The sequence below is a fragment of the Schistocerca cancellata genome, chromosome 9, assembly GCF_023864275.1.
Source record: "Schistocerca cancellata isolate TAMUIC-IGC-003103 chromosome 9, iqSchCanc2.1, whole genome shotgun sequence".
NCBI classification, from domain to species: domain Eukaryota; kingdom Metazoa; phylum Arthropoda; class Insecta; order Orthoptera; family Acrididae; genus Schistocerca; species Schistocerca cancellata.
In genome coordinates this window covers 396,100,666-396,114,555 of record NC_064634.1, presented here as the reverse complement: position 1 = coordinate 396,114,555, position 13,890 = coordinate 396,100,666, and the positions used below count along the sequence as shown (strand labels likewise).

General features: G+C 36.8%; 1 protein-coding gene across 11 annotated transcripts in view; it reads right to left on the bottom strand.

Annotated features, from left to right (window-relative positions):
- Positions 1-13,890, bottom strand: part of LOC126100822 (protein bric-a-brac 1-like) — a 485,405-nt gene that overhangs the window by 142,414 nt on the left and 329,101 nt on the right. Inside the window, exon 1 of one of the 11 annotated variants that reach the window (XM_049911466.1) lies at positions 12,525-12,796. The exons of 8 other annotated variants lie outside the window; for them this stretch is intronic. In XM_049911466.1, coding sequence (XP_049767423.1) covers positions 12,525-12,762 — 238 coding nt within the window. In that variant the 5' untranslated portion in view covers positions 12,763-12,796. Of the gene's footprint in view, positions 1-11,774; positions 12,492-12,524; positions 12,797-13,890 lie in introns of those variants that run through there. 2 more of the 11 variants (XM_049911460.1, XM_049911473.1) reach the window with 2 other exon arrangements.

Genomic DNA, 13,890 nt, shown 5'->3' with positions numbered 1-13,890 from the left:
TGTTGAAGCTGCCCGGTCAATGATAAATCCGAGTAAATTACCTAAAGGGTTGTGGGCAGAGGCATGTAACACAGCAGTCTACCTAATAAATCATACTGGAAAATCATCAGTTGAAAATAAAACCCCTTATGAACTATGGTTTAATCGACCAGTAGGACGACTTGATCATCTCAGAATTTTTGGCACAGGCTGCTATGTTCACATTAACAAACAATTCCGTTCCAAGTTTGATGATAAGGGAGTTTTTGGACGACTTGTTGGATATGTTAATGACAAAGATGGGTTCAGAGTTTGGATTCCATCAAAAAGAAAAGTGGTGTCGAGTCACGATGTAAAATTTAAGCCAGAAATTGATTGTGATTTACATAGTGATCATGTTGAATTTGAAGTCCCTCGGGAAGAATTTAATGATCCGAATTCATCTAAAGATGACCAATGTAAATCTCCTAGGCTGTACACTTCTGGAGGAAGCCAAACTCAAGAAAAAATTGGCACCCTCGATTCTAGAGAAAGTCAAGAGTAAAGTGAATCTGAAGAAAATAAAGAATTAACAGAATTTCTAAAAGCAGAAGCTGCTGAATCTTCTAATGAAGAGAAACAGAAGAATAAAAGACAACGAAGAAAACCAACCTGGATGGAAAGTGGTGAATTTTGTATGACAACAAAAGTTGATGCACTTGGATACAAAGATCCAAACTGTTTTTCAGAAATATTGTAGTCAAACCGAGGCGGAAATAATTGCAGCTAGTGAAGGAGCAATAGAGTTAATTTGGTTATGTCGTCTGCTATCATAATTAGTGGAAATGTCGGGGCAGCCTCCAGTTCTTTACATTGACAATGCTAGTGCATTGAAGTTGGCAAAAAATTCAGAATATCATCGAAGTTCTAAACATATAGAGGTCCGACATTTCTATGTTCGTGAAAGATATCTGAACGGTGAGATTTTCTTGGAACACATTGATGGACACAACCAGTTGGCAGATATTTTGACGAAACCTCTTGAACGAGTTCGATTTAATTTTCTATGTTCAGAAATTGGCATGCAAGAGACAAAGCAATAATTTCATGATTTTTTCTTTTGGAGGAAGTGTTAAAAGAAAAGAAAAAATTCCTTGACGTCTATATTTATGTGCTGCTCCATGACTCTGCTGTCAATATCTTTATTCTTGGCTTGTGTGTAACTTCTGTGTTTTTCTTACAGTAAATGTGTTTTTTTCGTATCCAGGGTGTAATTACAAAGCTAATAAAATGTTTTCTTGCCTTTAAATAATATTTTTCATCAGTATGGACTATCCTCACAAGCAAATAGGATGCTTTCCACCAATGTGGAGGGCACTAATACGCAAAGACTGTACAACAGCTGTGTTAATTTTATCAGTTACATTTGTAAAAAAGCAGCTGAGCAGTTAAAGACATCACCTCTCTCTCCTCGTTTACATGCCTCAGTGTTTACCCCTACATGGTTATAGTGCTCAAATAAGTAGATTTCCCATTAACACGCTCATAAATTTTGAAATCTATCCTCTTTAATCACCAACCTAGGGAACAACGTTGCAGAACAATCAGCAGAGTAAAAGGCTGATGATGTTGGAAACAATAAGGTGTTGATAACTGACACCACATGAGGTGTCACAACCTGATTCAAGTACCGTAGCAGTTCACTCGACTTAAAGAAGAGCTACTGAAAAGGGCTGGCACTAAGAGCTCCTGTTGTTAGCCTTATCTTTCCATAATTAATAGGCTGGTGTCAGTTTTTAGAAACAACTGTCAACCTGTAACATTTACTGTGGATCCACAATACGGCTGGAATTGTTAAACCCTCTAATTACATGCAAATTTTCAAATTTTTCTGTCGAAAATCTTAGCGCATTTTTATTCAATAGTTTGAATAGGTGTAACTATAGACTTTTAGGAATATAACAAAAAAAAAAAAAAGGAAACTTCCTTTAGATTCAATTTTTTAACTGACATTTAACATAGCTAATGCAGGAAATGCGAACCTCATTTTCAACGGAGTAAAAGCAGAACAAAATTATTGACAAATTTTCAGAGTGTTGTATACCTAAAAAGAAGGTTCAATCAAATAATGAAAAATGCAGAATGGAATAATGACAATATTACAAAAATGACAGATTGCTACTCACCGTATGGAGATGGTGAGTCACAGACTGGCACAGCAAAAAGACTACTAACAAGTAAAGCTTTCGGCCAAAATGCATAATATCGAATTAGACAAAACACACAAGCACGTGTGCTCATGCATCCACCTGCACACACATAATATTAAGGGAGGTTTCCATACCCAAGTTTGGAAATATGGGTACAAAATTGATGCCTAGAATAGGTACATGTGTAGCTGACAGTGAGACTAAAGAATGAGAAAACACAACTCTCAATGTTTCAGAAGGGAAAGTAGCAGCCTACAATGTTCCAGAGCATCAGAAAAGTAATCAACAGTAAAATAACGACTTCCAACTTGCAAACAGCGCAGAAATCATGTTCAATGTGAAAATCACAGGCCCCCCAAAACTGTCTGGAAATAGTTGAACACATACGTCCTTGTCACCCACAGCTGGAAGGTTGAAATGCATTTTAGAATAAGAACATTAACAAGTTCGAAGCTTTCTGATGAGGCATAGCCTGCTCAATAATACAAGAAGGGTCATAATATGATGGAGAGATTTCCTCACAAATTCTGTAAATAAAATTATTTGAAGATACATTTGAAAACTGGATTAATAGATAACACATGGAAGACAAAAGTTTTATAGTTCACCAAGTATTAAAATAATAAATAAAATTCAAACCTCTGCATGAGCTAAAAAATGCCATGTAATGCCTTTTGATTTCTTTGCTTCAATAGTTGCATACTGTGGTTAAATTCTGCACAGTTTAATATTTTCAGGGGATTCACTTACATGAACCACGAAGCAAATCACTACTAACACGACAGCTGTGGAAATGACTCTTAACCAAAGCCACACGTAATGATTCGAGAAGCAATACTGCACATGTCTGCAGCATTCTTCAAGGTCTGTATGGGTAAAAAGAATACAAATACATCACATATTTCCGCTTATATGTCTGCTACATCCTGGAGAACAGTTGTCACATTCCATGTTGAGTCAGTGTAAGCTAATCCCCAACAGTTGCAGCAGGCTAAGCACAGAGGCTTTGCATGCCTACCTCAACCAATAATTTTACATGAATTTGTTGATGTCTCCATGACAATGCCTCTATTGTTACAACTCTGTAAATGGCTACTCTTTTAGCCTGGAGTTATTAGTGCTTGGCAGTAGAAAGCTGGCAACTGCAATTACAGTGCGTAGCATCAGCTTTGTCTCCCTATCATAAATGCACGATTTTAGTAGTAGCTACTGAGAACATAGACAATATACGACAAAACCCATAATCGAAGTTGAAAACTGTGTGTACTGTTGGAAGCAAGGGGTTACTGTACTGGTGACATGCCTATCCGTACTGAACAGAAAGATGGTTCAAGGTTTAAAATTTTTACTGTATAACAGTCTGACATCAAGATAAACATTTTCATTTTCGACAAATTACTCTCAATGTTACTTACAAAACATGTAAATGTCATTACCATTTTAAACAACTGGGTAAAAATTGTTTCATACCTAGCACATAACAACATGTGAAGTTCACTGATGGTATTGTTCAGTGTGATAGCCTCTCATATGTTGTCCTATAGTTTGCAAATGCTATAGTTTCCCATATCTTTGAAATTCTGTCTACTATGGGTTAAAAATGCAGAATATTATTCTCCTTGTAGAACACACTCTGAACAAAAAAGTATCTAATTATGCAATACAAATATAACAAGTTTGGATGACAAACTGCAAATGTCTCAATATAAAACTTCAAATGTTTTTACAAAAATTGCAGAAAGTTATGACAAATATGGAAGCAATGCAAGAACACCGACAAAAGTACACAATAAAATCCACTTAAAGAGTGAAACAATTATGCAGATTCATGAAGTTAATATGAAAATATGTAATTCCCATGAACAGAGCATTTAAACTTGATCAATGACACTGTTAATGCTATCCAGTTTAATCAGGAAGCCAAAACGATTTCTAAAAATGCATCACAATCTCAAGTGAACTTTAAATTCTATAGTTAACTAAATGTTGCATCCAAAATTTACAATTCAGAATGAAGAGTTAGAAAATATATTTTAAGTTCAAATTAAACTATTATCCTGCATATAACTGCAAGAATGGCAGCACAGCAGTCTCCTTTAACTTTTATAGCTACATCTACATCTACGTGATTACTCTGCTATTCACAATAAAGTGCCTGGCAAAGAGTTCAACCAACCACCTGCATGCTGTCTCTCTACCATTCCACTCTCTAATGGCACGCAGGAAAAACGAGCACTTAAATTTTTCTGTGTGAGTCCTGAGTCCTGATCTCTCTTATTTTATTGGGATGATCATTTCTCCCTGTGTAGGTGGGTGCCAACAGAATGTTTTCAGAATCGGAGGAGAAAACTGTTGATTGAAATTTCATGAGAAGATCCTGTAGAAACAAAAAACGCCTTTGTTTTAATGATTGCTGCTCCAATTCACATATCATGTCTGTCACACTATCTCCCGTATTTCGCGATAATACAAAATGAGCTGCCCTTTTTTTTACTTTTTCGATGTCATCCGTCAGTTCCACCTGATGCGGATCCCACACCACACAGCAATACTCGAGAATAGGACGGACAAGTGTAGCGTAAGCAATCTCTTTGGCAAACCTGTTGCACCTTCTAAGTGTTCTGCCAATGAATCACAGTCTTTGGTTTGCTCTACCCACAATATTATCTATGTGGTCGTTCCAATTTAGGTTATTTGTAATTGTAATCACTAAGTATTTAGTTGAATTTACGTGTGACTTATCACGTAATCGAAATTTAGATGATTTCTTTTAGTACACATATGAATAACGTCACATTTTTCTTTATTCAGGGTCAACTGCCACTTTTTGCACCATACAGGTATCTTATCTAAATCACTTTGCAAGTCGTTTTGATTATCTGATAACTTTACAAGACGGTAAATGACAGCATCATCTGCAAACAATCTAAGATGGCTGCTCAGATTGTCTCCTATGTCGTTAATATAGATCGGGAACAATAGACAACCTATAACACTTCCATGGGGAACGCCGGATATTACTTCTGTTTTACTTGATGACTTTCCATCTATTACTACGAACTGTGACCAGACAGGAAATCACAAATCCAGTCACACAACTGAGGCGATACTCCATAGGCACGCAGTCTGGTTAGAAGACTGCTTGTGAGGAACAGTGTCAAAAGCCTTCTGTAAACCTAAAAATATGGAATCAATTTGACATCTGCTGTCGATAGCACTTATTACTTCACAAGTATAAAGAGGTAGTTGTGTTTCACAAGAATGATATTTTCTGAAACCGTGCTGACTGTGTGTCAATAAATCGTTTTCTTCAAGGTATTTCATAATGTTCGAATACAGTATATGTTCTAAAACCCTACTGCAAATCGATGTTAGTGACATGGGCCTGTAATTCAGCCGATTACTCCTACTTCCCTTTTTGGGTATTGGTGTGATTTGAGCAATTTTCCAGTCTTTAGGTACGGATCTTTCTGTGAGCGAGTTGTTGTATATAATTGCTAAATATGGAGCTATTTTATTAGCATACTCTGAGAGGAACCTGACTGGTATACAATCTGGACCGGAGCCCTTGCCTTTATTAAGTGATTCAGGCTGCTTCATTACACCGAAGATATCTACTTCTGTGTTTCTCATCTTGGCAGTTGTTCTTGATTGGAATTCAGGAATATTTACTTCGTCTTCTTTGGTGAAGGAGTTTCCGAAAACCGTGTTTAATAACTCTGCTTTAGTGGCACTGTCATCAGTGACTTCACCGTTGTTATCGCGCAGTGAAGGTATTGATTGTGTCTTGCCACTGGTGTGCTTTATGTATGACCAGAATCTCTTTGGTTTTCTGCCAGATTTCGAGACATAATTTCGTTGTGGAAATTGTTAAAAGCATCTCGCATTTAAGTATGTGCTATATTTTGAACTTCTGTAAAAGTTTGCCAATCTTGGGGATTTTGTGTTCTTTTAAATTTGGCATGCTTTTTTCATTGCTTCTGCAACAACGATCTGACCCATTTTATGTACCATGGGGGATCAGTACCATCACTTATTAATTTATGTGGTATATATCTCTCAAGTGATGTTGAAACTATCTCTTTGAAAACATTCCACAACTTTTCTACACTTATATGATCAGATCGGAAGGAGTGAAGACTTATCTTTTAAAAAGGTGTTAAGAGTATTTTTATCAGCTTTTTTAAATAGATATACTTTGCGTTTATTTTTAATGGTTGTAGGTGTTACATTCTTCAGCCTAGCAGCAACTGCCTTGTGGTTGCTAATCCCTGTACTCGTCACAACACTCACTATTTGTCCCGGATTATTTGTTGCTAATAGGCCAAGTATGCTTTCGCAACCATTTATGCTTCGAGTGGGCTCATGAACTAATTGTTCAAATTAATTTTCTGAGACACTAGAAGTCTAAGAAGCCGACATTGCCTAGGGTATTGGATGGGTCACAGGTGGCAGATAGCAAACATTCCACAAGATACAGTGGACAGCAATACAGAATAAGCAGTCCTGGACCAAGGCAATGCGAAACCAAATCCACTTTGCATCTGTCTTGTAGCAAGTGGCAAAGTGGTCAGTGTGTGTTCATCAGTGGTACAGCGGAAATTTATATTCTGGAACTAACACTTCCAGTCTTAACACCGAGTTCACTCAATGGGTCTCTACCCAACCCCACCTGATTCCAGATACAATCACCATGGAGCATTCTGATAAACACATTATTACCCAAGGTGGTCAAGCCACTGCCAGTATTACTGGCGCAACTGGTCTTTCGGATTCTGGGGTGGCCAGGTGATAATGCAGTGTGATTCAACAGAGGTGAGTCCTCTGACCGATTTAAAACCAAAACAAATACATTTTCTGCAACACATAATATACAAACACTTTTGCAACCAGGTAAACTTCATAAAATGGGAGATACTTAAAAGAACAAAAGATTCAAATTTTGGTGCTTCAAGAAACATGAATGATAGACAATAACACCATGGATTTTGGGAATTACCATCTTCTTAAAAGCAAAACTGATAAAAGAATACTTAATAATACACCCCGTCTCGGAGTTGCTTTTGCAGTCTCCAAAAATATTTTTAAGTCAATAACAGAGGTAAAACCCATTACTAATAGACTAATGACAATTTCTCTTAAATGTGCAAATAGGGCACACACTTTAATTAATGCCCATATGCCAGTCAATGAGGATACTGATAAAAAGAAGAAATTAATTAAGCTTGGGAAACATTAGAAATCATCTTGAAAATTCCCTCAAACCATGTTAAAATTTTAATGGGTGATTTTAATGCTGAATTTGGTAAAGAGGAAAAAACATAAGAAAACAGTGGTGGATTTCCTGTGCATAAATGGACAAACCAAAATGGCCAAAGACTTCTTGTAACAATTTCATACCCTAACTACAAAGAAATTTTAAATGTCCAAGTTAGCAAAGGGGCTAATATAGATTCTGCTCATTATTTAATATGAATAAAAGTAAAACGTCCACCTCAAGAACTCTTCAAAACAAAAAATGTTATCCCAAAGTTTGACACTACTAAAATAATCCAATTCTAACAACCGAACTTGACAAAAAACAATCCACAATTAGCAAAGCGTAAGAGAAAAGTTTATCACGACGCACAACTCAATTCCACTTTGAAAGAAATAAAAACACCCTTAGAGGAAAGTGGTTAAGTCTAGGCCTGAGACTTTAAAAAACTGGAATAATAACAAAACTGAAAATATTTACAACACTTTTCAAACTGTAAGAAAAGGAACACCTAAATTCATCCGACAGACTGAAGGAAACTACGAAAATGCCCAACTTGTCGAAATCAAAAAAGACTTCCAAAAGAACAATGCAAGAAACTTTTATAAAACATCCAAAACAAAACTAACTGGTTACAAACCTTAAAGACTTTGCTCCAAAAATGAAAATGGCTATTTGGCTCTTAACATCCAGGAAAACAGGAAGGTACTTGCTAATTACTTTGAAAAACTATTGAACTGTCAGAACCAGTGAATAAATTCCAACCACAGCAAACTAGTAACAAAATAAAGCATCTCGAGAAAACCGTGTAACTGCAGGATTACTAAAATCAGCTGGCCCTAACACTATAAGAGAAATCACTCAACTAAGACAGCATGTCTGGCAAAGAGAGAGAAAATACCCGAGGACTGCAAAACTGCCCTAATTCATCCATTGCATAAAAAATGGGATAGGACTGATGTTAATAATTACCAAGGAATCTCTCTTCTCCCAGTCACATACTAAATTCTCTTGCATTGTTTACTTGATCAAGGCTAAGAACAGTTAGAACCTAAAATTTATGAATACCAAGCAGGCTTTAGACCGAACAGACCTGTCCAGAATAAATTCTTAATTTAAAACTAATCTTTAGACACAAAGTATTTCTGGTAACAATATTTTATGTACATTTGAGCATATTAAAAAGACCTACAACTCAGTTGATCTTGAATCTCTTTTCCAAATTTTAAAGGAACAAGGGCTAGATAATAAAGCTCTAACATTGATTAAGGAATCGTTAACTGACACTAGCTCTGAAGTTTAATTCATGGGAGAAATTTCTAAACCATTTGATAAAGACTGGTGTTACGCAGGGAGATGGACTTATCTCATTACTGTTTAACTATGTTTTGGAAAAGGCGATTACAGAGTGGCGAAAGCAAAAGTAGAGTCAAAATATAGATGAATCAATCAAGTTGAGCAGAAGTACTATTAGAGCAGATTGTCTCTCCTTTGCAGATGATCTGGCAATTTTAACTATGGATATTACCACAGCTCAAAAACAAATTGAAATTCTTATAAGAACAGAGGAAAAAATAGGACTACAAATATCACTAGAAAAAAGGACTATATGACAAGCACCGAAGTTTTTAACACAAAATATGGGAAAATAAAAAGTATTTCTCAGTTTACATTCTTGGGGGGGGGGGGGGGGGGGAAAGCTGCAAACAAAGATCACTGTCAAAAAATGGTAACTGCATTCAGATTAACACAAAATATTTATAATAAAAACTACTTTCTAAATTCAGTACATTTAGGTGTTACAGCACTGTAATCAAACCTGAATGTCTTTATGGAGCAGAAACTTTTATTTTAAATAGAAAGAGGGATAGTGCAGAAATTCGAAAGAAAGGATAGTAGAAAAATATTAGGCCCTAAAATTATTGATAGAGAATCTTATATGCTGAGAAGTAATAAGGAAATAGAAGAATACACATACATACATGGTGACATTAGAAAACAAAGACTTAAATTTTATGGGCACAGTAAAAGAACTGCATCCATTAGGTTGACAAAACAAACAGCAGAATTCTACGAAAACAGAAGTAAGGCCCAAACTAAGCCAATTACATGGATCACTGCAATTGTGGGGGATCTTAAAGTAACTGGCATAACTCAGATAGATGAATTACAGACAGAAAAACATTCAGGCAAAATACATTTCCTTGGAAAGTTGGTTTAGTGGGAAATTAGAAAACTGACTGGTACACTGTGGACTGATGAAAGAAGGGGATTTCATTCTGAAAGAATGAAACAGATTTGGACACAAAGGAAGGTCAACCATCAGAAGTGACATTGATGGATTATACCTAATGTGGTCCTATTGGGGCCCATACACGAATAAAATAACAATAATTATTGCTTACTACAAAACGTGTTTTGAATGAATGAATTTGATCTATTCTTACATGACATAACTAAATAGAAGTGGTGTTCAGAAATATATGGGGACTTAAAAACTAATTCCTCGGCAAAAGGTAGGATTGAAGAGGCCATTTTAAATCTCGTGGCAGTTTACACAACAAAGTAAATATCTTATTAGAATAATACACAATTCAAGGACAAATTGCCTAAATTATGATCAACAAACAACATCATAGCTGTATAGGCCTAATGCACAATGCATCATTAAACCACATCAAAACCCATTCACATATTTTCTGCAGTGAAGACAACATTTTCTTCTTAATGACTTAATGAAGCAGCTTAGCAAGAAATGCAGGAATAGATGAAGAACCATTGAAACAAAATGTTTCCTTAGAAGAAAGGATGAAGAAAGGCAAACAACATTTGTAGATCTAGAGAAAAGCTCTAGACAATGTTGGATGAAATACTCTCTGGAGTTCTGAGGTGATCAGTGATTAAAAAAATACCAGAAAGGAGCTATTAAAATGTACTTTTACATAGAAGTAAACAGTAAAAGATGTGAATATACATATTAGTAATCTATTCCCCATATTATCCATTTTTGCTTAGAGTAACCAGAAAAGCAAACCACAGAGAGAAATCTGGAGAAGCATAAATTAAAACTAATTTGAATAATAATAACCTTCCTTACATGACATCTATTCAAGATGTACTATGTGAAAACCTTCACAGAATTTGACACACTATCACATAATTACATCATGTAAGTGTTTCTCTCAAATAATATTACGAAAAAAAGACTGCAAAGAAACTCCAATTCTCACAGACGTTAAACACATTACCTTCTTGCAACCTATAGTAAAAAATTCAGCTGGTCCAAAAGTGAACATTTCACATGGATTTTAAAGTCTTTGAAAAATTCCCTGAGAGAATAAAAGCAATTGACTATACACTGTTATTGCTTTTGCACAGGCAGTGAAAATATGGTTCTGTTAAGTACCGTGTGTGATAAAATTTCTGATCATTCTCGCCGAGCATGTTATGTGGAATTAAAACAGTATTACATGTATGTATCTTGGGCTTCATGTATAACTGACAGTAACACTATCAAAGACTAGGCATTATAATTGGTCACAGGCAGGAAAATAAGTTATCCATGGTCTTCACAGAGAAACTTGTATCTACGTGATATGCAAGAGCAAGTAGTAAACATAAATGGAAATTTTATTTTAATATCTGCCGACCAACTAGTATAAGATTTGTTAAGAAAATTATGTAACTATGTCAGAAATCACAAACCGGGATAACTTTTGGAAGTCTTGTTTTCCTCCAATATTTACTTCGTTTTTATTGCAGCTCGGTTTGCCTTCAATAATTGCCAATCGTAAGTATGTAAAAAACTAAGCAAAAAAACGGAGTGATATTAAATTCAAATATTGAATACGCTATATGTGGTTAAATTCCTGTTATAGGTGAAGATAAAGTAAGTTAGGTACCGAATTTAGTATAACAGGTTGTCAATTTAATGTCATACGACATAATGTAAGTTGCTGTTTTTTGTTGTTCGGTTGTTCAAAGCCATAAAATAGCTTGTCACGTCAAGATCATCTGCTGCAGTCACTGAATAATACCAACACCAAAATTATATGAAACACACACCCTCATTCGTGACTGCGTAACCAATGCTTCTATGTGGTAAATTAAATGAATAATATGATAGTTCTGCAAAGGATATTACAATATTGCGATGAAGTAAAAGGGGAGCACGTCTTCTGCCTTACACAAACCAACTGAACCAACAACTAGCAAATTCTAAACAGAAATAACAAACACGGCATACAAATTAACATTCATTCAAGGAATAACACAAAACACATTTTCTAAACGATTTGCCACAACAAAGAAGGCACTGAATGAAGTGGCATGAGTGCTGGTATGCTCACCATTAAAGTTGTGTAAAGATCCAATCGCTCTGAGAAACAGAGGCGATGCAGGTTGATTATCATATGTCTGTTTGGATGTGACTGCTTTTTTCCCGCTGCTACAGCGGTCTTCTAATGACTGCGGACTGTCAGTGTCAGCTGAGCTCACATCCGTCGCATTGTAACTGTTTTTTGAACATCGTCTCAACTGCCAATTATCAAGAATATCACATTCTCTAGATTTAATACGGGAGACTGAGGATTGTGAAATACCATACTGCAGTGCTACCTGCATCTGACTTTTAGTTTCTAAAGCTTTAATGACTTCAACCTTTTGGTCCAACGACAGGACAGTTTTCGACCTTGTCATGCTCCATCGAGCGAAATCTAGAGATGTCATCGGTCAGAGTTACCTAATACCGATTACCTTACCAAAATAGACTACTTTGCATTTAGCGCACACTTCGGAAGCGTTACACAGCTATACTATATACACACGCACAAATATTACGCTGTTTCCCGATGAGCCTGGCCACACACAACTTCACATAAAAATGAATAAAAACACTTCCTTTTTTGCGCTACTTGTGTATGGTCTTAGTCGAGGCTACAAACAAAACAGATTTTCCACATTAATTCCCGCCTTCGGCTATTGCGTTGAAACACGCAGCACTGACAACATGGCGGCAATCGATGCGCACTCTGACGGACGGAAAATGTACTGACACACAATTTATCTCGATGTTAGGACAAGCGTAATCTGTTACCTACCTCCGACAAAATTCCTTATCTGATGGCCATAGCGTTCACTGAAATTAGGCTCAGGTAGCTGCACACAAGGCACTGCATTTCCTCTCAATTTCGTTCTTATACGACGCTGTAACTGATTACAGTCATCGATAACTTCGCAACTTTTTCCAACAACATCGCAAGTTTTAAAATGATTTAAACAAACAGCAGAACTGTACGAAGGCGTCCAGTTTGTTTTACCTATCGCGTCAAGCCACATCTGCCTAAGTCTGTAATTTCTTGGAAATCTAAATACTGGCACATACCCTAAATTTCTGTAATTTGTCGAGTAGTTGCTTTTGCAACCAGGGACGCAGCATTTCTGCGGCATATCTAGTTTACAGCACTCAATTTTAGTTTACTTTCGGTCAATTACAAACGCGTGATGTATCACAGTTAATGCTTTGCAGTACACTGCATTCTCACGCATTTCTACTGCCGATACAGCAGCGCCTCCTGCGGTCAGAATTTTCACTACTCAGCAGTGTAGCCGCCTGACAGATCGTCAATGCAACGCTCCGTTATATGAAACTGTAATTCCATGCGCAGACTGTACCAATGTTTGGCAATGATCAGCTGGCTGCTTTGAAATTTAGGGTTCTCTACGCGGAAACGGCTACGGGGAAAATGTATAATGTGTGAGGGCTATCTTACCGAAAGTCGACAGCTGTGCAGCTAACGAAGCTGCGAAAATATTTTACGCGCTATCAAAGATAACGTACCTGATAAATGTTCAGTGTCTGGCACTATCATTGCACCATGATAACTCTTCATGTGTCTCCATAAGGAGGTTGTTCCCAGCCTACGACTGTTCAGGCCTCTTGAGACAGACATGAAGCACAACTGGCAAATTGCCTTGGTATCCTGGCAGTTATCGACCTCAAAATACCGCCACACGTTACTGGAGGACATGTTTATCTCTTCATCTGAATGTATCCAGTAAACATTGAAAGAAAGCAGACAACTGTCAGCGGTAGCAGATTAAACGTCCATTAACCTCTCAATCGGCGATGATTATCTTCTGCACATACATCAATCAAAGCTCAAAACGCGCATTTTAGAGAGCAAAGGTCATAAATATCTCAAAACATAGTTTTTATGGGAACTGCGCCCTGAAATTGCAAAATACGGCGAAAGCAGTAAGTTTCAACATGGCGACTGTTTCGGCTTCTAGTCGCCAGCCAATCCGGAACCACGTCAGTGGTACGACCAATCCCGGCAAGGAGTCGTCCTCTGTATGTGACAAGAAACTATCGGGTTCCGTGATGTCGCGAGTAGCATGTGACGTCCCAGAAACCCGTGAACAACTAGTATCGGTTTCCTTTGCCCGGCAATTTTTTAAGGCAAT